At 40.0% G+C, this 23360-nt stretch overlaps 1 protein-coding gene across 4 annotated transcripts in view; it reads left to right on the top strand.

Moving 5' to 3' along the window:
* Positions 1-23360, top strand: part of dnah5 (dynein, axonemal, heavy chain 5) — a 75091-nt gene that overhangs the window by 41230 nt on the left and 10501 nt on the right. For all 4 annotated transcript variants that reach the window (XM_069536568.1, XM_069536570.1, XM_069536569.1 and 1 more), the window contains 23 exons: positions 749-947; positions 1043-1215; positions 1593-1723; positions 2917-3070; positions 3280-3547; positions 3770-3893; positions 4225-4332; positions 5021-5135; positions 5510-5686; positions 6843-7046; positions 7970-8149; positions 10082-10219; positions 11796-11931; positions 12234-12415; positions 13185-13319; positions 14075-14230; positions 16654-16836; positions 17453-17557; positions 17906-18044; positions 18437-18551; positions 19709-19899; positions 20966-21087; positions 22691-22840. In XM_069536568.1, the coding sequence (XP_069392669.1) occupies positions 749-947; positions 1043-1215; positions 1593-1723; positions 2917-3070; positions 3280-3547; positions 3770-3893; positions 4225-4332; positions 5021-5135; positions 5510-5686; positions 6843-7046; positions 7970-8149; positions 10082-10219; positions 11796-11931; positions 12234-12415; positions 13185-13319; positions 14075-14230; positions 16654-16836; positions 17453-17557; positions 17906-18044; positions 18437-18551; positions 19709-19899; positions 20966-21087; positions 22691-22840 (3585 nt within the window). The remainder of the gene's footprint in view (positions 1-748; positions 948-1042; positions 1216-1592; positions 1724-2916; positions 3071-3279; positions 3548-3769; positions 3894-4224; positions 4333-5020; positions 5136-5509; positions 5687-6842; positions 7047-7969; positions 8150-10081; positions 10220-11795; positions 11932-12233; positions 12416-13184; positions 13320-14074; positions 14231-16653; positions 16837-17452; positions 17558-17905; positions 18045-18436; positions 18552-19708; positions 19900-20965; positions 21088-22690; positions 22841-23360) is intronic.

Raw genomic sequence — 23360 nt, 5'->3', positions numbered from 1 at the left:
TATCGTCCACCTCAGGCTGCCTAGAGTAAAAGCAGGCTCAACATACTTGCTGAGGCTGCCAAATAGGCTCACATTATATGAAACTAAACTACTCCAATAGAAAAGAGGGGTGTAGAATATAAAAAGAACAAACATGCTGTAACTTTCCCAGCCTTTCAGTTCTAGGTGGCATTGCTGTGTGCGCACTATCCTACAATCAATATATTGAATTCATGTCTGGCTTAATTATTTTCAGAGTAAGCAAATGATCTGGTGTGTCTGCTCAAAGAATTACTTTGCTGATCTGAATCTTTTTTCAAGCCACTTCAAGGACTTTTTAACTGGTTATGAATGGTTTTATTTTACTATTGCTGTCTCTTTATGTGCTATTACAGCAAATGAGACAATAAATTAGCTTTTTTCAAATTATTCTAAAAGCCTATTTTTAAGCGGAGGGAGAGGAAACAGAAGTGGGGGAAGTGAGCTAGGCTAAAGGCTAGGCAAAAGGCTGACCCATACCAACCAGCACCCCAAGTCTGTTTCTTGCCAACTCCACATTGCAGTGAATCAATCTAAAAAAGCTGTGGTGTCGTGGTAATTTCTTTGTGTGTGTCCTGAACTCACTACCTAAAATCAACATAAATGAAAAGTTCCTTGTAGGAGCTTAAGCCTTGTCATTAAACCTGTGGGGCACTTTGGCTTGTTCGCCCCATAAGTCTTACAAGAAAAACTTGAAGGGCAGCACTAATACAGAAAATATTGTTTCCAGGTGTTGATGCAGTTGTGGAAGCACGAGTGCAAACGAGTGATCTCTGACAGATTTACCATGCCGGAGGATGTGGTGTGGTTCGACCAGTCTCTGGCAAAGGTGACGGAGGAGGAGCTTGGCGAGGAGCACAAGAAAACGGTGGACTATGAAGTAGACAAATACTTTGTCGACTTCCTACGAGATGCACCCGAACCTACAGGTACTGACGACAGTGGTGTCATTGTTCTCTTGTGAATATTACAACTATTTTGTTGTATTGCAATCGTTTTAATTTTAAATGCTCTTCTATCACAGGGGAGGAGCCAGAGGATGCAGACTTTGATATGCCAAAGGTGTATGAGCCTATTGAATCATATGAGAGTTTAAAGGAGCGTCTGAACATGTTCCTACACCTTTACAATGAGACCGTCAGGGGCACTGGCATGGACATGGTCTTCTTTCAGGATGCTATGATACATCTGGTCAAGGTAATCAACATATGTGATAGTTTTTTCTAATCAGTTAGAGACACAAAGACCTACTGCAGGACTCGGTCTGCAGAACCTTATGGCAGTGCTACCAGAGCTGCACAATGAGCTGTTCACTTTTTTATTCAGTTTGGGAAAGCTCACCTCAGTACGCAAAACGCTGAACTGGAGAATTTGTTTTTTCGTTCCCATTGTTGTCAAAATGCCCATTGTTCTGGAGATATACATTCCAAATACAGACCGACAGAGATTTCTAGAATATGTAGACAGATGCTGAAGGTTTCTGCTCAAACCGCCTTCATGCCCAAAAATATTTTGCCTTGCTCTTTTCTCTGATACAAGTTTACAAAATTGTATGTTTGGGTTTCTTTGCGTAGGTGTCGCGGATTATTCGGACTCCTGGAGGTAATGCCTTGTTGGTGGGCGTCGGGGGCTCAGGCAAACAGAGCTTGACCAGACTGGCCACATTCATCGCTGGATACAAGATCTTCCAGATCACACTGTCACGGTAATGCTCAGCATGGCGTGTGTATATTCATGCGCATGCACTCATGAACACAGTATTTCTTATTCACATGACCCAACCTTATCTTAATTAGAACCTGGTTATCGATGGTGAAATTAGGAATGTACGGTTTCATGTAGACTGAGAAGTGCTCTGTTTCTCTCTGGCATCAACACACATCCCACACAAACCCTCCACACTGAACTGTCGATCATTGTTGTGATTTACTTACTCAAGAAACATTCTAGCTGCTTTGGAAAGTTCTTCTTGATCAACCATCAAATTCAGTTCTAAACTTTATTTGAGGCAGGAAATGTGATTTGCAGTAAATAAGAGTCATTCTTGTTGAATCATTATTTTATCTATAACACATTTTCTATGCTTCATGATTATGACTGTGAGTCACTTTAAAGCACATATATTGCAAGACTAACCCTAATGGTCTGAACAATGAATAATTTACTTTCAATAGAGCAGATGCACATTGTAAAACACAATAACATCTGTTTTCTGTTTGAATTATTATTCTGTTGAGTCAGTACCCAGCGATACTGCAAACACAATAACAGTTTTTTATTTTCACTTAGTATGCCACATTGTTCTGTCTCACTCTCCTAACCTGATAAATGTTTTTCTCTCTAAGCCACCATCCCATTTCCCGTATTTATAATAGATTTTAATGTTTGGCATTAATATGAATGAGGCTCGTGTTTCTCCTGTTGTCTCCAGAGGACTCTGAAGACAACAGGCGCCTTGACTGCGCCTTGTACGGCGCCTTCTCCCTACATTCTTATTTTTATTTTTTTTACAGTAGGCATTACTCAAGCACACTCAATTGATAATTGTCCTATTGGTTTAACATGTCTAGATCTGATTTCCTGTTTAACAGGTACACATTAATGTAAATTTTAAAGATTTAATCTGTCCCAAGTGAAGCAACACATCATTTGGCAATGCACTGACCTGTTACACACCACAGTGATGAAGTGCTGAAAAATGTGTGCATCCCAACTCAAACAACAGAATTTACATATTCAAATTTATTGAAACACTCACATAGTATACCCTCAGAAACACAAAGCCCTGCACACTGCAGTCTAATTCTCCCTTTCTCTGTGTCAGTTTTGTTTGGTCTAACAGCAGTAGCAGAAAAAGGAAAAAAAAGGTTTACTTTATGTATTCTGTTTTTTTGCCAGGTCATACAACACAGCCAACTTGATGGAAGACTTGAAGTTTTTGTACAGAATAGCTGGCCAGAAAGGGGAAGGCATCACCTTCATCTTTACTGACAATGAAATCAAAGACGAGTCCTTCCTGGAGTACATGAACAACGTGCTGTCGTCTGGAGAGGTCAGTAGTGCACCCGAAAAAAGACCAAAAAATGGCACAAAATCTCAGATGGGTGAATGCATGGTTCCCAATTGTGACGCAGAGACTATAGTGTGTGTGCGTCAAGATGTGATAATGGAAAGGTTACTCAACTTTTCTTGCACACTCTTACAGAGATCATTGATAAAGACATTATCGTGACTGAAGTAAACGCTTGTTTCTGTCTTCAGGTGTCCAACTTATTTGCTCGAGATGAGACTGATGAGATTCTCAGTGAGCTCTTCCCTGCTATGAAGCGAGAGTTTCCCAAGCGTCCGCCGACCAATGAAAACCTGTTTGAGTATTTCATGTCCCGGGTCAGACAAAATCTGCATGTTGTGCTGTGCTTCTCGCCTGTTGGAGAAAAGTTCCGCAACCGGGCGTTAAAGTTTCCAGCATTGATATCCGGCTGCACCATGGACTGGTTCAGCCGCTGGCCGAAGGATGCTCTTATTGCTGGTACGTTTCACAGAAAAAAATTCTATGAATATGATCTGCCTCTGTTTTTAGCATTTGTTTCTCACAGTGCATAGATGGGTCAATAAGACAGATGTTATGACCATACTGTAAATTCTGCATCCTGTAAAAGTATAAATCTGTTATCTCATTTCATGCTCTCTCACTCTCTATGTTTTCTCTAATTAATTCTTCTCTCTATTCCTCCATCTTCCTGTCCTTTAGTTTCGGAGCACTTCCTGTCTGTCTATAACATGGAATGCACACCCCAGGTCAAAAATGAAGTAGTGCAGTGCATGGGCTCCTTCCAGGATGGCGTAGCAGAGAAATGTGTGGAGTACTTCCAAAGGTGTGTTCATATATTGTATATTTATAAAATTTCTGAGTTTACTAAAAGAGCTGATAGTCCAAAGACAACAGTAGAGTTCGACAGGGAGATATGGGGAAGCAAATGCAACAGCTATACATGATCTGGGATTATTGTTATTCATGATCAGACTCAGCACCCGAACCACTGCCACTGAGGCAAAAAAATGTATCTTAAATATCTCAGAGGAATGTGTTTTGTTTTTTTAAATCAGCACTAAGGTAAGGTAAAGTTAAGTATAAGAAACTAAGTCAACGACTCTCCCTTTTTTAATACGATTGTAAAATAACCACGTTATTCATTTTGAATTTAGATTCCGGCGCGCCACCCATGTGACACCCAAGTCCTACCTGTCCTTCATTCAAGGCTACAAGGCCATCTATAAGGAGAAGCTGTCTGAAGTCCAGACCCTGGCCGACAGGTAAACACACTTTATTGACTATTTTGAAAAAATACTGTTACAACATTTTGTTTTTTTTAGACCTTTCCCAAACATTATTTCAAGTTTGCAAGCTACACCTCTTACAGCTGTCTTAAATGAATGATAATAGTGTGATAAAGCTGTTGAATCAGTAGTCTAGTTTTCCTGAGTCACCAAATGTGATGCATCAGAAACTAAAGGGCACTCAGAGAGCTCACACCTCCAGCGAGGCTGATTACCATGTAGACACAGTTAATGACTCCAAAATGACACAGACAGTGGGGGATTATCGAGATACACCCTACTGTAGTGGGATCCAAAGAGTCAGTCCAGAAGTATTGCAGCCTAATTTTGAAGGCACTGCAGGAATGACAACATCAGATAATATTTAATAACAATCCCAAATCTCACACCATAGAATTGCTGTGTTACTTTTTTAATGATGTCGAGTCCATGTCTGCTTATCAGCTCTTGGCTGAGCTAAGTTGTATTGGCAGCTGTTGAGGAGTTGACATTTAGAATTCTGACGAGTTCTGTTGAATATTTTGCAAGTGTTTTCACCACCAGTTGACCAAAGATTGAGTCAGATGTCATGTAGCTCATTCCAATTTTTTTTTAGATATTTTCAACACGCACAGCCCCAGGTCATGGCCAGGTAACATTCTGTTTTGATATTTCTCCTCTTTAGGATGAATACTGGTCTGGAGAAGCTGAAGGAGGCATCGGAGTCAGTGGCAGTACTCAGCAAGGAGCTGGAGGTGAAGGAGAAGGAGCTACAGGTCGCCAATGAGAAGGCTGACAAGGTAGGTTTCAGCCAGTTTTCCAACAGCTTTTTTTTTTTAGTTGGCTAAAAGTTTCAGTTACAGTTGAAAATAAAGTAGAGATTTTTAATTAAGATTGCAACAGAATCCGTAACTGGCAATGGTAATGTCCCACTGATTTCTGAGCATTACTTATCCTGCATATATTTCCATTGGGTAATTTATGATTTTTTCCCCCAATATCTTTATACAAGAGCATGGTCCTGCATTTTTATACTGCAGTGTCTTTAAAGTGATAACAAAAAAGATTTTTTAAAAACAAACGGTTATTTTTGTCTTTTTGATACTGACAATAATACAAACATTTTGATTATAATGACTCACTTGCCATGTTTCCTTTTTGTGCATACATACAGGTGTTGAAGGAGGTGACGGTGAAAGCTGAAGCAGCTGAGATAGTGAAGGTGGAAGTGCAGAAAGTGAAGGACGTGGCCCAAAACATCGTTGACACCATCTCTGCTGATAAGGCCGTCGCTGAGGAGAAACTCAAAGCTGCTGAGCCTGCTCTTGCGGAGGCTGAGGCTGCACTGCAGGTATGGAGGTTGAATTTATCATCCACAGGTGTCTCCATAACCCTAAGCCTGCTGTATCATGCAGTGCCACTCCTCATCATAATCTGTGCTAGGGCTGTACACTAGATATGTACACAGGTTTTCCCTAAAACATAGCCTGAAATTGTCAGTAAACTGTGTTGAAGGGGTTTAGTGTATTTTTCTTGCTCTCTTCTGCATTGCTGCAGGGTGCCACTTAGAGCCCTCTGTGACTTGCTATCTGTAACTACATGCAGGCTTTGCCTAATGCCTTCTCACTGTGGCATGTGTATACAGTATATAAAGTTAGCATGGTGCTCTGTGCCTGGAGCTGTGTTGTAATTAAAGCTGTCCTCCTGGGTATGTGTTATCTCCCATGGCAGGAGCTTGATTAATTTGTATCTTGTTGCTGACGATGGAAACCTCAATTTCCAAAGCAGGAAACCCTGGGCAAGGGTGATGATCATCGTGGATTTTGATAATGTTTTACTTAAGTTTTTATTTAAAACTAATTTTTGAAAGCCCCCCTCCGGTGAAATCAAGTTTTTTTTTTTAAAGATGTGAACATGTCCTCCTTTTATATGATAAGAGATATATTATGAATGAAAAAATCAGTCAGCTCCGTGGCTGAGTATTTCCACCTTAACACTGCACCAAACAAATGCCAGTCTGAAAAATAAAGATTCAGACAGCCAGGGGTTTGTGATGTCAGAGAAACCGATCCTTTCAGCTTGTGGGTGGGGCTTAATTGCTGGAAAAGGCCCCTCAGACTCTCTGGTGGGAAATTCAAGCCGTATTTGGGCTGATAAAAACCGAGTGAAAATGTAGCACGGCAGAAACAAGGAAAGTGTGAAAAGGACAAGAGATGAGACAAGCAGGCAGGGGGCCTGATCAAGTAGCCAAATAATTCTCCCTCTGACTTTTTCTTTACTCGGCTGCTCTCCATCTCATTTTAATCAGTCCCTTGAGGTATTTCTCTGTCCCTTTCTGCAGAACTCTCCTCATTCTGATGGAGCTTCTTCTTTATGCTTTCCTTGCTTCCCTAGATTTCTCCTTTTACATTGTTAAACCAACATGAACCCATTTTGTTATTATTCTCCTCACTAATAATTCAGATACACTTGGAGTTAATTCTTCTCTTTCTGTGTCTACCACTCAGACAATCAAACCATCAGACATTGCCACTGTCCGAACACTTGGCCGCCCGCCCCACCTCATCATGCGGATCATGGACTGCGTGCTGCTGCTTTTCCAGCGGCGGATCAACACAGTGAAGATCGACCTAGAGAAGATGTGCATCATGCCGTCCTGGCAGGAGTCACTAAAACTCATGACAGCTGGAAACTTCGTGAGCAATCTGCAGGTACACTTGCTCATATCTACGTGACACAGTTGGGATTGATTTAAGGTGTAGATGCTGCAGAAAAGTTCAAATCCTTGGACAAACACTACTGAAAGACCTTGTGTTGTATTTTATTAACTTATTATCTTAAAACATAAAGCTACCATCGTGTTGGTGGTTATTTACCAACATAAATTTATATCAACATTACTCTCTTCAATAATTCCCTAGAGTAGTTTATCCTTTTTGTTAAGATGCCACATGCTCTGTAATCACTGGCTGATTCTATAAAGGCCTCTTCTGGTCTTGAATTTCACTCCTCCGACAGCCCACAGCTTTTCTTAGTTTCGCCTCAGCTTGTTCCACTTTTCTTTCCTGTCACTGCTACTTTTTCTATCTACTTTTTTTCCCCTGTCACTTCTATCTCAACTCCCTTGTCATCCAACTCCCCTGCACCAGATCTTTTATCTTACCTTATGTCCTTTATTTTTCATCTTTTTGCTGCCTTGCTATCTTTCTCTATCACCCCTCTTTTTTCATTCCTTTTTGTGTTCTTCTTATATTCATCTGTCCCTCACTCCTGCATTCGAGCTGTTCCTCTTCACTCTTGATTTTTTCTTCTCTTTTTGTTAACACTTTATCTCAGTCTCTGAAATCACCTGTCTTTCCCCATTTCCCTCTATCATTTATCCTGCAGCTCTCACTACCTGTTCCCACTCATCTTTATCTCTATCAATCACTCTTGCTCCGTAATTCATTGTCATTTCCCTCCTTCTTCTCGCTGTAATTTCATATCATATTTCATACTTTGTTTTTAAGGGGGAATACATGTGTGGAGTTACCTTCTTTGTGCACTGGCCCAAAAAAGTTCCAGTTTTTTTAATTCAAAGAAATTCTCCCCCCATGCCCTTGCCTACCGCTCTCTTTCTCTCTCTCCCTTGCAGCAATTTGCCAAAGATACCATTAATGAGGAGACGGTGGAGCTGCTGCTTCCTTATTTTGACATGCCCGACTACAACATCGAAACAGCCAAGAGGGTGTGCGGCAATGTGGCTGGTCTCGCATCATGGACAAAAGCCATGGCCTCTTTCTTCTCCATCAACAAGGAGGTCTTACCCTTGAAGGTAAGTGCAGGAGATCTAACACATTGGCCCTTGGGGGCAACAGTTCTGTTATAAACACTATGTGGCTCTAAAAATAGAAGTTTTCATTGGTTGAGTAGACGTATTGATAATTTGAATCGTCTGACTCCAATGTAAACATATAGATTTAAATGTCCCTTTACAAACCTGTTGTCATCCCCCTAATTAACACATATAACAGCAGTGCACACACACACGCACACACTCCCTAGGCCTGCCTGTCTTCCACTCTGTTAAATAAGGAACATTTACGGTGAAGGAGAGTGGTTGTTTTCCTCTTGAGAAACCCCAGGCTACACAAACAGTACAGACTGTCTGTGATAAGAAAGGATTTATTTAAATTCGATCATTTTGGAAGGAAAAGTATGCTTATAGTAAAATGTCCCCAAAGGGTTAATTAATAAATGGGATGTACGTTTTTTTTTTCTTCCCTAAGTGATAACCGACGCTCAATAACCGAAATTAATGTTTTATAACACACACATATACAAGTGTCTGAGACAAATTCCAAAGCAAAAACATTTTTTTTTAACGAGAGGTTCATTTTTATGTGCAAACCGCAGTATCGTGGTCATCATCACATGATATAATCCAGTTGTTTCTGTGGCCCAATGGACTCGAAACGTTTTTAGAGTCTTAGGCAGGCATACGTCGGCATAACTGACTTTGGCTGTGTGCTTTTCTACGGCTGTGACGGACATGCAGTCACTCTGATGCACATTAGAGTAAACTGTGTATATGTTCAGTGGGCAATCACAATAATCATTCTCCATTTAAGGGGACATGGTTTCCTGTAGTTATATTTTTGCATTGCATTTGGCTTGTGATCAGCTCTGCTTGCCCTCCTGTCAGTTTTTGGTGTGTTTTTTTTAATCTGATCTCCCTGCCTCCTTGTTTCAAGATCTAATTTACCTACTTATGTCGACCTCTGCCATGTCTCTTTTTCACATTATCTTTTCACCATTCTGTCTCCGGTTTCTTTTTCACATGGCCCATTTTTCTCTTCCACTTTTTGCCGCTTATCATCTCTCTCGCTGGCTCTCTCCCCTCTCGTCCTCTCATTTTTTCCTGGATTCACACACATACACACATTCGTTTTTCCTCTTACTCTGTACAACCTCCATGAGAACCCTGCACTTCTCCTCTTTGATCATGACCTTTTGCTTTAGTGTGGAACACAGCCTAGAGAATTGATTTTCTGGTTTCCAGCTCAGTGGTGGCTTCCCTCTAAGCTGGTCGGCCAGACTTCCAGACCGAGATACAGTTAGACAGAAAGACGGGCACAGAGACAGGCAGGGATTACTGTTAAATAAATGCTCCAGACCTCTTCTTCCCCAGGCCGCCCAGTCACAAACAGACATATTTGCAACTTTTCTGTAAATCTCTGTCTCTAAACGTCTTGCACAGCTTAGAAAATACCCTTTCTGCTTTTCCTCTGTTGACCTCAGCCTCCCTCACCCTTCTCATCACCCCTCTCTCGCTGTATTCCAGTTCCTTTCTATCCCCCATTTTCTCTTGTTAATCTCGCATCTCCAGTTGACTCTCAAAGCTGCGAGTCCCTACATCTGCACCTGTGACATGTCTTTACACTGCCAAAATTTAAAAAAAGAAAATGTATTTCTTACCTTTTTACCTCCATTTTATACCTCACCTCCATATTTTTCTCCATTTAATCTTCAGTTATTTATAGGGATTTTCATGAAAAAAAAAAAAGTCATCTGTAGACGGATGCTGTTGCTATTTATTTTCACAACAACACACAGACTCTCATTATCCCCATCCTCTTCTGCTCTTTCTTCTTTTTGGTCCTCTCTCTGCCCCTGTCTCTCTGAGAACTGACCTTGACCCCTGCAGGCTATTATGTGCAATCACAGTTTCTTTTTTTCTCCCACCATCCCTCCCTTTTTCTTCTAGGCAAACTTGACAGTGCAGGAGAGTCGTCTGATCATAGCTAATACGGACCTGCAGAAGGCTCAGGCCGAGCTGGATGCCAAGCAGGCAGAGCTGGATATGGTGCAGGCGCAGTATGACAAGGCCATGGTGGAGAAACAGGTAAATAGTTTTTAATTCAACTGAAACAACAGTTGGATCATGTGACATAAAGCAGCAGATGGGAGATTAATTATTTAAGGTGTGTTGCTGCTTCCACACCTGTAATAACACACCATTTTAACAGGGTTTCTGTGGGATTTCAAAGTCTTAAATACATTTAAATATCACACACTAGGTCTCAAATATGTTTAAGTAGGCTTAGGGGTTAGGGTCTTAATTATGCTGACATTAATTTAACATTTATCGTAATTTAATTCAGAGGTGCTAAACTAGCTCTGCACAACCCGGTGACACTCGTGCAAATATTAATTTAAACTAATTTATGAACAGCAGATATTATCCTCTACAACTAGACATCTAGTGTTAGTCTGTTCTACCGACTAACACTTTCAATTACAGTTTAATTACAATATTAATTCTGTTTAGCTGAGTGTTAATAGCTGGCATTGCACTGCTTAGCCTGGATCCAACCTGGTAATCCAATTTCCTTTGTAATTCACTTAAATCTGACTCTTACAGCTGCTACATTGAGTCAGCTCATAATTTCCTGGAAGAATATTTCAGTGTCTATCTCAGCTCACTTCTATTGGATCACTTTACCAAGCTAAACTCAAATTGTCATGACAACAGTGCCACCTTGCTATTTATGACCATGTTGTGGGTCTTGAAAATAGGGTAGAAAAGTTTCACTTGACCTGAACTTACTGCTGGTGCAATCTTTCACAATAATTTGTTTTATGCTAATATCATCACAAATTATTGTAAACTGAAATCTCGGAAAAAAACATCTGTTTTTGGTAAGTGAGTGCAGGTTTGTGAGTTTTTCTACTCTCGCTCTCTCTGTGTTTTTTTAACATAAGAACTATCTGTTCTGTGACAAATAACAGACTATAAATGAAACAGTGTTTGCATCAACGATCCCTGATTAGGAAATCAGGGCAGCCCAAGTTGACTCTTTTTATAATTTAGTGATTAAGACGTAGGAGTACCGTTCATCTCCAGGGGCCAGAGAGACGATTGAAGGCCTTTCTTAATTAAGAGAAAGGCCCAAACCAGACAGTCTTTATTGATGACATTATTGCTCTTGGACAAACAACCTCATTATTGCCTGTGAACAGGTGATGAAGAGATAATTGTGATTAACGGCTGACAGAAGCCTTTGCAATATTTAAAAAAAGGAAAAATAACATGGGTAGGCAGATTGGACAAACTTTTTGATAGAAAATGCAAATACATTCATCCACCAGGGGTTGAGGGGTCCTGAGCCAATTGACCTGCATGTGGCACAAGGAGGAACACATCAAACAGTGATAAAGACAATATATGATAAATAGGCTTCATACCAATTGCACTGGGATTTAAAACAATCCAGTCAGAAAGGATAGAAAAACGTCTCAATTCGGAATCATGAACATTGTCCATATACACAAACTTGAGATCAGTATAAAGTATAAAGGTTAAAAACACGTACAGGAAAAAATGAATGGTTGGATTAGAGTAACACAGACGAAAGGATGGAATGACAAAGTGACACATTAACCCACTGACCTGTTGAACCGCTGTCCCTTCCCATCAGACACTGCTGGAGGATGCTGAGCGCTGTAGACGTAAGATGCAGACGGCGTCCACTCTCATTAGCGGCCTTGGCGGAGAGAAAGAGCGATGGACACATCAGAGCAAAGAGTTCGCCTCCCAAATCGAACGCCTTGTTGGTGAGTTTCACTGCTTCACTGTCACTGTCACTGCAACTGAATAATTAATAATCTGTTATTAAGATCATTAATTTGTGGAATGAATTGACCATTACCAACAATTTGTTAATGTTTTTTACATTTCATTACTAATGTGCTGCTAATAGAATAATCAACATTTGTACTTTTCACTGTATTATCATAACCTGCCACAGCATCTCTTCCACAATGAGCTGTTTCTTGATTGATCGCAGAGTTTTTTCTATTTTTAACATCAGTTGCACTTGTATTTAAGCTAAAACACTTCCTCCTCCTTGTTCCAGGCGATGTTCTTCTAGCCACAGCGTTCCTCTCTTACTCCGGCCCCTTCAATCAAGAGTTTCGTAATCTGTTACTGAACAACTGGCAGCGGGAGCTGAAGCAGCGTGACATCCCATTCGACAACAATATCAATCTGACTGACCTGCTCATTGATGCACCAACGGTTACTGAGTGGAACCTACAGGTCAGTGATCTGTTGTGGTAACTGTATACTGAAGTGTGCACGAATGTAGTACATACAGTATGTGATTTATACTGTATGATGTTAATCTAGTTTGTTGGATAGGAACTAGTGGATAGCATTTGCAGGATCTTTTACCCAAACCATGTGGACAAACAGTGCTTGTGTTTACATTCTGATGTTTACATACATCTCAGAAAATTAACTAGCATAATCACCAAAAACAGGCCTTGCTTGCCATTCCATATTCACTTCTGAGAATGGTGCCCAAGCCTTTTCTGTCAGGGCTCTTAATCTTCAGAACAATCCTTATCCTCTTTTTAATCCCTTTTAAGACACATTCTGTCGGAATTAACCAAATTTTTAAACTTTTAAATCTTTTACAATGCAAAGTGTCTTACTATTTTAATCAGTTTACAATGCTTTGTTTTCTCATCTATAATATTTTTATTCTTATATTTCTGCCGTAAAAGTTGTGTGATCTTCAGCTTTTAATCGTTTCCAATTGTTTGCCTTTAGATCTTAATTTTGAACTTGTTAAGCACCTTGTAACTATATGAATAAGTTTTATTATTATCAAGAACGTTTTGTATGTTCTCTATGAACTCCTCATATTGCAGTTGCCTGACTGTGGTTCATATATCATCAGTAATAGTTGCCCTTCTGTGATAAGATGAATGAACATACTCATCATTCAACTGTTTCACTTTTACAAAATGAATGCTCGAATAAGCGATAAAACCTCTCAAATCATTTGTGTGTCATCTTCCAGGGGCTCCCCAGTGATGACCTCTCCATTCAGAACGGCATCATTGTCACCAAAGCCACATGTTTCCCGCTCCTTATCGACCCACAGACGCAGGGAAAAACCTGGATCAAGAACAAGGAGGCCAAGAATGAGATGCAGGTTTGGGATTTTTTTTACCTTTGCTGTATATTGCAGTGGTGGCAGAAAGCATCCTTTTCTCCTCACCTCTTGTGATAGACTTGTTCTTAAATGGTTAAAATGGCCAAATTGCACATTTTCATCTCAGTGTTGCACGGTCACACATACGTGAAAGCAGGCGAAGGATAATTGTCTCCAGAGGCCAAATCACTAATACTCGCTGAATGTGGGCAGTGCAGGGTTTGATGCATACAGACATCTGTTGTGTGGTCTGCAGTCCTTTTACTTACGTTCACTGCCAGTCTCACAACAAACTGCCAGCCATGCAGCCTCTCTTTAATGGAGCAGGTTGCAAATTTTCATGTCTGCCATGTAATGGCTGGTTGACACAGCTAATATCAGGGTGTCCTCCATCTTGGCTCCCAATGAAAACTAATGCCAATAACAGCCAAGTGGGGTCAACAACAGAAAAGTTGATGCTGTTGGTTGAGACTTTTGTGTCGCTGGTCAAACTTCACCAAATTTGAATTCTAATTGCGAATTTGCTTTGCCACAAAAGGTGAATGTTTTATTCGGCCCTTAGCTTGCACAGAATAGAAGTTAATTTGAGATGAAGGTTCACTACTACTACATTTGCCGGTGTGTGACCGTGGCCTTACACCCCCTCCCTGCACTGACATATTCAAAGAGATGGGACCTGGGCCACTGCATCAATGTTGAGATCGCATAAATGCTGTGTTCATCTCTTAACTCGTGGTTTACTTGTCTGACCCCAGATCACCTCATTGAATCATAAGTACTTCAGGGCCCACCTGGAGGACAGTTTGTCTCTTGGGCGCCCTCTTTTGATAGAGGACATTGGGGAGGAGTTGGACCCAGCACTCGACAACGTCCTTGAGAAAAACTTCATCAAATCCGGCTCCACTTACAAGGTAACGTGGCAGAAATAACCCTCCTCAGACCCTCTAGTTTTTTTCTACCCTGGTGAGATGAGTGTGAAAGGTGCAGGTGTGTTTTGAGCGCTGGTGGGAGGCATGATGGGACTTTGCCAGTTCCATCCTGCCGTGCCAGCTGTCACACCTGTGCTGCTGACGCAGGTTGATAAGCTCCGAAGGGGGGGAAGGAACCTGCTAACTGACACAACCCAACACGGGTGGTGCTGGCTGTAAGTGGGGAGGGTCTTTAGCGCCGATCACGCCAGCTGGAGCACCCTTTCCCTGTCCGGGGACAGATTAGAATATGTTCATTGCACTCCAACTGATTTTTACCATGGCAAGTCTAATAAGAGTTATAATAGAGTAACCCATTGAAAAAAATATACAGTATACTTCTATGGAGGTTCACACCGGCCTCAAGAAACTACATTTCCTGTTGATGGGAAATTAAATTTAATAATGAGTGTCCTCCCTGGTAAATGGGTTTTGCTTTTGCTCTTTACATTTAGGGTGGTAAACGGACCACTCTCTTTCAGCATCCTAATTTCCTGTAATGTTCCATTGCAGTTAGATATTTTTAATTTAGAAAATTGGAGAGCATGGTTTGAATGGTTTTGCATTTTAATAAGATGACAACCCAGAGGCCGCCTTTAGGATTTGGAGTCTGGTTATTAACAGGAAATACAGAATTGTGCATGACAAGGAAGCATCAAATGGGACTCTCTGCCGATAAATTGGTTCAAAAAGCGTTTTTTATTGCACACATAAATGTGTCTTATCTGGCTTTCTTGTAAAGCTTAGAGCAGTTATTTCCACAGAACTCACTTAAGAGGTCAGTGGCAATGCCTTTTTGTCAAAATGTTCTAATCCAGACATCCATGAACTTAATTTACTGCACTGGATGTCACAAGGATGACACACAGACAGTCGTGTATGGCATTACATTGATTCACATTGATTTCCTGGAAGTTTAACCTTACCTAAACCCTAAACATAGTTATTTGCCTAAACCTTAACTTAACAATAACCTTTATAACATGTCTTCAACTTAAAATGCGTTAACTGACATTGTGGGGACTTGCTTTTCGTCCCCATAAGAAAGACAAGTCTCATAATGTAACTATATAAACAGATTTATGTCCCCAAATCAGTGATACCTGGACCACACACACACACGCACGTACACACACACACACACACACACGTGCGCTTAACTAAATCCTACAGTTAGTAAAAGGTCATTAGAAAGATGTGAAAGTCTGCTTACAAGCATTTCTGTCCCTCTCATTATCACCTCTCAGCTCGTGCCTTGGGCAGATGCTGGTTATCCTGCAGCTGCGTCCCTCTCTCTCTCACACATACATCAAACAAATACACACACATACACCAACGCTAACACATACGTTGAACATTAAGTACATGCAGAGAAACTTGCAAACTCTCACACCCCGCGGTGATTGAAGTAAGCCTGCATTAACAGTCTCTTGGCTACTTAAAAAGACGCCCAGGGTGATGTTGTCTACGTTCTCCCCTGTGTCTCTCCCCCAACTGTCTCCTGAACATGATTCATTTCTAATAATATCTTGGTGTGAGGAGGAAGTGAAGGTGCCTGCGCCCAACAGCTCTAGGGAGAAACCGTCTGATGGATAATTAGACGTTATACTGTCATGAGTAATTAACCACTGATCAGAGAAAACACAAGCAGACAAAAGGAAACATACACACACAGGAAATGTTTGCGCAGCTGTATCTGCAGAGTGTCAGATTGCTGACCCTGGCATACCTTTATCATGTTCCTCAGCATAGCTTACTCATTCATTTTCAGTGATGTGTGGAATCAACTTTAAAGTGGCTCTCATGTCAAAAGCGCTGTTACATTTAATTTTAAATAATAACATTCAAATAACGTCAATAATGGTCCATCAAATTCACTTAGAGGAGTGATGGACAGCTATGCAAGCTGCCATCTTGTTCCATCTACCCAAGCGTGCGTGGGGTCTTCTTCTGAAACAGAACATTTTTGGACACAATTACCCATTACTGATCCCCACATTTTGTTCATGTGCTAAAAGATAAAGAATTTCCTTGTTACTAAAACTTATTCTGAAGAACAATTTCAGTTTATGTACACAAGGCAATTTGTAGAGGCAGACGTATTGATATATTCTTAATAGTTCAACTTAAGTCCTGAAATTTGAACTTTACTTCAAATTCATTTTGAAGATTTGATATGCAAAGTTGAGAAAAAAAATCTGTTTAATTCAACTTTATTCTTGAATTGCTTTCCCTTATACTCCCTTATATACGGCCCTCATACTCCTCCATACATTGTTTGTGCTCTGTATTTTGGTATTGTGCTGATAATATACAATAGTTCACTTTCCAACTGATAATATTTATCTCTGACACTGTCTTTGCAGGTGAAAGTGGGAGACAAAGAGGTGGACGTGATGAATGGTTTTAGGTTATATATCACCACCAAGCTGCCCAACCCAGCGTACACCCCTGAAATCAGTGCTCGTACCTCCATCATTGACTTCACCGTCACCATAAAAGGGCTGGAGGACCAGCTCCTAGGCAGAGTCATCCTCACAGAAAAACAGGTACACAAAATGACAGCCAGTTTAAATATAAATGATTTAGCAATTTATTTATATTAAGGTGTGACATACTAGTACATGGTTCTCAGGACGTTTACAGTATGTTTCCGCAGACAGAATGTACCAGAGACAAAAATACATGTAAATATAGATCTGTAGAGAGGTTATTATCGTCATAGCAACCATGATGCTCTTTAGACATAGAGCAGAGAAAAAACACACACCCAGATACAGTGCATGTACGTACCGATACCAGAAAGACACCAAAAGACTTCATTCCTTTATTTTGGGGAATGTGAGGAGCATTTGAACTACATCTCATAAAAACCTGCCACATTAAGCCAGAAAATATGTGTTAAGTCCAGTATGTGACTGTTATGCTGTATACAGCAGCATGTAAATAATGGATGGTGTAAGCATCCCCACTAATGACCAGACTGCGATACAATTGGTCCTGAATGAGAGGATGAATCCCACATGTACCTTTTTAAAATTTTGTCCAGTCCCAGGATCAAATTGATTTACTGTTGAATCTGCTTCTCCAATTCACGGTGTAAACCATTTTAGAATTTAATTATCCCATGGCCGGTTTCACTTTAATGTGTTTTTATGAAACTAGGAACTGGAGAAGGAGAGGACAGACCTGTTGGAGGATGTGACAGCGAACAAGAGAAAGATGCAGGAGTTGGAAGACAACCTCCTCTACCGACTGACCAGCACAAAGGCAAGAAACTACATGTCAAACTGTGATATATCTCAAAACATGAGCTTCTCATTATAATTGGCATCAATACTGTGGCAGCGTCTGCAGCAAATTTTGGATGTTTTTATTTTTGATTCTAAAACCAGTTTATGCGATTTTTAGTGCTTTAGTGCTACAGAAGAGCAATATGCAAAATAGACTGTTGGTGATATTGGTTAACTAACAAATAAAACGTTGGCCGGGGCATTTGCTCCCGGAGAAATAGTTGTAATTGCAAAGTATAATTCCTAAATCCATTACCATGGTAATTCCATGAGAGGTTTCTCCATTTTTAGACATTTTCTGATTTGCAAATGTCTCTCTCTGTAGGGTTCACTGGTGGAGGATGAAGGTCTGATTATTGTCCTCAACAACACCAAACAAACATCTGAAGAAGTCACTCAGAAATTAGAGATTGCTGCCGAGACTGAGATTCAGATTAACACTGCCAGGGAGGAGTACCGACCCGGTAAGTCACCAACGCTTACAAAATCATTTTTACTCTGGTCAGTCGCAGAACGTCTGCTGTGTTTCTCTCAAGGTTTAATCAGATGAAAGTGAGTAATTCAGCTTAAACAATGGGTCCAAGAGAAATTTTCCCCACCACACATATCTCTTATTATGTTATGTTATTATAAAATGTGTCTAACTGCACTATAGTTGTTGAAGTAAAAACTTTTGTTTTACTTCGTCACCAATTTTTGAAATAATTCTCTGCAGGCCAACATTTTAATCAGTGTGTGATAGGACTTTGTGTCAGCAAATTCTCTTTTTCATGGCTAAACTCTTCAAGAACTCAAATTCAAACACGTGCTTCAACAAACACAGCTCATTTACCATTCCGATTGTTGTGTTTTTCAGTGGCCACCAGGGGCAGCATCCTGTACTTCTTGATCACTGAAATGAGCATGGTGAATGTCATGTACCAGACGTCTCTGAGACAGTTCCTGGGACTTTTTGACCTGTCTCTGGCTAGGTAAGAATATTCCACTACAGTTGGCCACTCTCTTTAATTCATTTTTGTTTCATAAATATGGAATTAAATCTACACACCTTTATCTTTGCTAAAACACACATAACATATACATTTCTACAGGAAGTGATACTGTGCAGCTTCATGTCAGCTTTTGTCTTACAAAGCACTATAGCAGACAAATATGGATATTTTTACTTCTCTGTGGCTTTTGTCACAGTTAGTAATCATCTTTAGTATATACATTAGAAAACACTATTTACACATGTCATTATTGTAGGCAAAGCTTATGGGGCCACTTTTGTCTCAATATTATTATGTGTGTGAAGAGTTATCTTACTGTATCTCAGTTGTGTGCATATTCAGATTTGTTGATGTGTCAAAGAATCAAATGTGTATTGATATTTGCGATTACGAAAAGGAATATGCCAAAGTGTATGTGTGCGTTTTGCCACCTCCCTTGTCATACCTCCGCTCAGGGTCAAAAAGACCAAGTGTAAAATGTCAATAGGGACGCCTACCTGTCTGTATTTATAGCTCTTGGGGCAAAACGCCTTTTCAATCACTAAAATCTATGCTTTTGCTGATTTGCCTGCAAATGTACAAATCTCTATACACTTGCAAATATTATTATATTACAGAATTTTAGATGTTTACAAATCTAATTATGCACACATATATTATTGGCATTGTTCCTACAGGTTGAACACTGATTCTTTAACTTGAAAACAAAACTCTGTTTATATGCAGGAAATAGTTTGCAGTGCCTGCAGTACACATTACATGCAGTAACAGTGCATTGTGACCAGCTGGCCTTAGCCCAAATTCTCTTTAAACCATTTTATCAAAACAATAGCAATATGCTTATATGCTGCATGTTTTTAAATAATTCACCATGACCAAGTACCACAGACATCCTGAACCTCACAGTCAGTGCTTTTTAAGCATGAGTCAATAAGCCAGAAACAGACTGTTCTGTGCTCATTAGGTTAAGCAATCTGAACACGATGTGATCATTGCTCTATATTTGATTTGTAGGAGTTACTGTTCAGTTTAGACTATCTGACATTACAGCAGGCACTCAAAGTGGCTGATGATGAGATATAAATTGATGATGAAACTCTATATTTATCATGTGCTTTGAAATCCTACTTGAACAGGTCCACCAAAAGCCCTGTCACTAATAAACGCATCAGCAACATCATAGAGTATATGACCTTTGAGGTGTACAAGTACGCAGCACGGGGTCTGTACGAAGAGCACAAGTTCCTCTTCACATTGCTGCTGACGCTGAAGATCGACATGCAGAACAACAAGGTCAAACACGAGGAGTTCCTCACGCTCATTAAAGGTAAGAGGCAAATGTCAAGAGGTTTTATTTTATTTGTCTTGTTTACTCATGCAGCTGAAAACATGGATCGATTTCTTTTTTAAGACTGAATTTAAACCTCAAAGCTACAAGTGTAGTACATCTATTACTCAGCCTCCAGGCTCTTTGATGAAGTTGGACTGGGGCTATCTTTTTCTTTCCAGTATTTATTGTTTACTGACCAGATAAGATTTTCCTTAAAGCTCATATCAACACATATTTCAAACATGTTGGTAGTGTAGCGGTTCAATGAGTCAGAGAGATGGAGAGCTCCTCACCACAGGGATAAAAGCCAGCAATGACAACTGGCATGGCCAGAACAGACAGTCTGCTGCTCTCATGCAGCTTCACCATCTGTCAGCTCCAACCTGCTGAACATGGACCCACAACAGGACTTGTGGATATATTTTGGAACATTTTGTGTTTGTTGTGTCTATGAGACGTTTTTTTTTTTTGAAATTTTGCATTTGAATATTTTTTTTCACTTGTTTAAGTGGAGTCTAGTCTAGTCTAGGTTTTGGAAAAACCTACATCAGGTGCAATCTAAATCTTTTTACAGTGATATTATAGGTTTAATCTTTATTCTATAACTTTATTTCATTATGGTTCCTATACCTAGACATATTTAAAGGTGAAGTTTAGGTTAAGGTTGGTGTTAGACAAGTAATAGCTATGAATAAGGTTAGATTTAGTCTCTAGGAAGTAAATGTTAGTGATTGTAATGTCCTCTGAGACTGAGGTCTTCATAACGTCAAAGGGCTCAAGGGTTAGTGGTAGAGTCATGTGTAGGTTAGGGTTTAGGGCATGGTCAGCCATACACAAATGCAGTCAATTGTAATCATACGCCATTGTTGTCGTTTGTTGAGGCAGTTAAGTCAAAGTTGAGCTTAAGTTTACCAAACATGCAAAGCCATGCTTCACTATAGTGAAGAGGGAAAGGGAGGTTCACCACTGCTACATTCACACGTGTGATCGTGTTTTATAGCTAGGCATGTATTCAGTACAACTACATGAAATGCAAACATATGTGTCTGTGTTTCTCCTGCAGGAGGTGCATCTCTGGACCTGAAGGCTTGTCCTCAGAAACCGGCCAAATGGATCCTTGATATGACCTGGCTCAACCTGGTGGAGCTCAGCAAAATTAAGCAGTTCTGTGATATATTGCTTAAGGTACATAACACACACACACACACACACACACACACACACACACACACACACACACACACTTGACAGGTCGATGACACCTTTTTAGCTGAGAGGGTTTTGACCTACAAGGACTTTTACTTTTATTTATCAGGACTCACTTTATCAGGGCTCATCTGTCATCTTTTTCACAAACACACACACACAGGTTGAGCAGTGGTCTCTTGGTGCTTATTAAATGTTTTTCACTGCTCTCCTTTGCTCTAGAAAGCATGTCAATATCAGCCATGCGTCATCTCTCTGTTTTGTACAAACACACGCGCGCGCATACACACACGTCACTCAGGTACAAATACACACACCCTTATGGGTGACTGACAGCCTGGTGGGTCCCACAGAAGCAAAAGCTCAGTGTTCTGTGAAATGAGCTCAGTTTGAAGAAACTTCCAATCAATTACTTCTGGCTGAGCATGAGGGCGCAGACACACACACACAGACTTGTGTGTGTGTGTGCACATATACAAACACAAACAGGAAGTAACAAAATAACATGATAAAATGCACAAATAGTGTATTTGATGATATGGGAAGCAGAGTTAGAACAACAGTTCTTTGTTTTATGAAACTCATTCTACCAAGAAGAACAAAATGAGGACAGGACTGTGTCTGTCATTCCCACCCTGAGAGAGAGAGAGAGAAACAAAACCATCCGAGCCTCCCTTTTGACACTTTGAGCTATACACATGACAAAGAGGCTCTTTAACTGCACCTCATTTTAAAAACAAACACCATATTCAAGCGCCTGTTCTAGCCTCGTCACTGGAGAGGTTCACTCTAATCCCCAGACCGTCCCAGTCTGGACGTAAATGTGTTAATGTGCTCTTCAGCAAAGTACCCAACCCCTTAAATTCTTAAGTGGAGCTGCTCAGTGACAGACAAAGACAAGCAGCTCTCCATTATCAGCCAATGTAACTTTTTGAATTTAAAGCAGGTAGTTGCTTTGCTCTACTGAACAAATACTTATTAAAAAACACTCTCAATTTGAATAGGGCCTTTACAGCCATTCAGCCATAACATGACTAAGATGTCATGTAAAGTAGATAACAAATCCTCAAGCAACACGGTTTTGAAAGGTGCTGTTGAAATATTATTATTATTATTATTATTCTGTTGTGGATTTTATCAGATCTTGGAAGCACAAATTTTACGGAGATTCAAGATTAACTACCATCCAAGAAATTAGAGTTAAGTTCAATTCAGGACCAAAACACCTGGGTTACATGATGCTGTTGTGAAATGATTAATAATTATTTTTATTTAAACGGATTAGTTTGGCTAAATAAAAAATTGTTATATTCTCTGGGACGAAAACAGTAATAATCAGCACTCAAAAATGCTGCACAGGTACAGAAGGCTGCATGTTCATCATGGTCCTTGAGCACATTAGAACAATTTGGACAATTTGTTGCATAAAGCCAGGAGTGTGCACAGTGAATACATTTCAGTGTTTAACAGACACACAGGACACATTTGATCTTTGCCTTTTTCTTTCTTTTCACCACTGATAGATGTGAAATCTGAAGCTACATTTGACAATCTCTGTGCGTATGTCTATGTCATATTTCAGATAGGTAACACTGAGAAGCAGTGGAAGTTGTGGTTTGATAAAGACGCCCCGGAGGAAGAAGTTGTACCAAACTCCTACGACCAGATCATCGACTGTTTCAGACGCCTGCTCCTCATACGCTGCTGGTGTCCTGACAGGACCATCGCACAGGTTAGACAAGACACATCTGTTTGTGTGTAGAAAACATGTCCAGATTCATGCATCTACACTCTTAAAGACAAAAGATATTATAACATTGCACTGATTTTCTTATATATTCTCTCTTTAGAATACATTTTATCTATATACTTCTCGATACTGAATACCTGAATACTGATTGATGGTGTTACTCTGACTCTCCATATTTTAACATAAACTAATGTCACCTTTACCTTTACGTTATAAAATATCAACTATTGATGTGACATGAATTTTAGGTTTATATTTCTTATATCTGTATTTGTTATGGCAATAATGGGATATATTTATGTTCAGTATTGCTGATACATCACATGATTTGTAAATCCCTTAACAGTAGTTTTAGGTCTGGGGATATTGTCATTTTCAAAAATGTAGTCCCTAAAAAACTAATTTAGCTTAGTCACAATTTGTTTTCGTTTTTACAATGATCATTACACGTGGTATAAATCCAATTCAGCAGAATAGCCTGAAGCAGCATATTTGAATTAGT

The sequence above is a fragment of the Paralichthys olivaceus genome, chromosome 13, assembly GCF_024713975.1.
Source record: "Paralichthys olivaceus isolate ysfri-2021 chromosome 13, ASM2471397v2, whole genome shotgun sequence".
NCBI classification, from domain to species: domain Eukaryota; kingdom Metazoa; phylum Chordata; class Actinopteri; order Pleuronectiformes; family Paralichthyidae; genus Paralichthys; species Paralichthys olivaceus.
The sequence above is the reverse complement of the archived record's forward strand: the minus strand, read 5'-3'. Positions and strand labels throughout refer to the sequence as shown.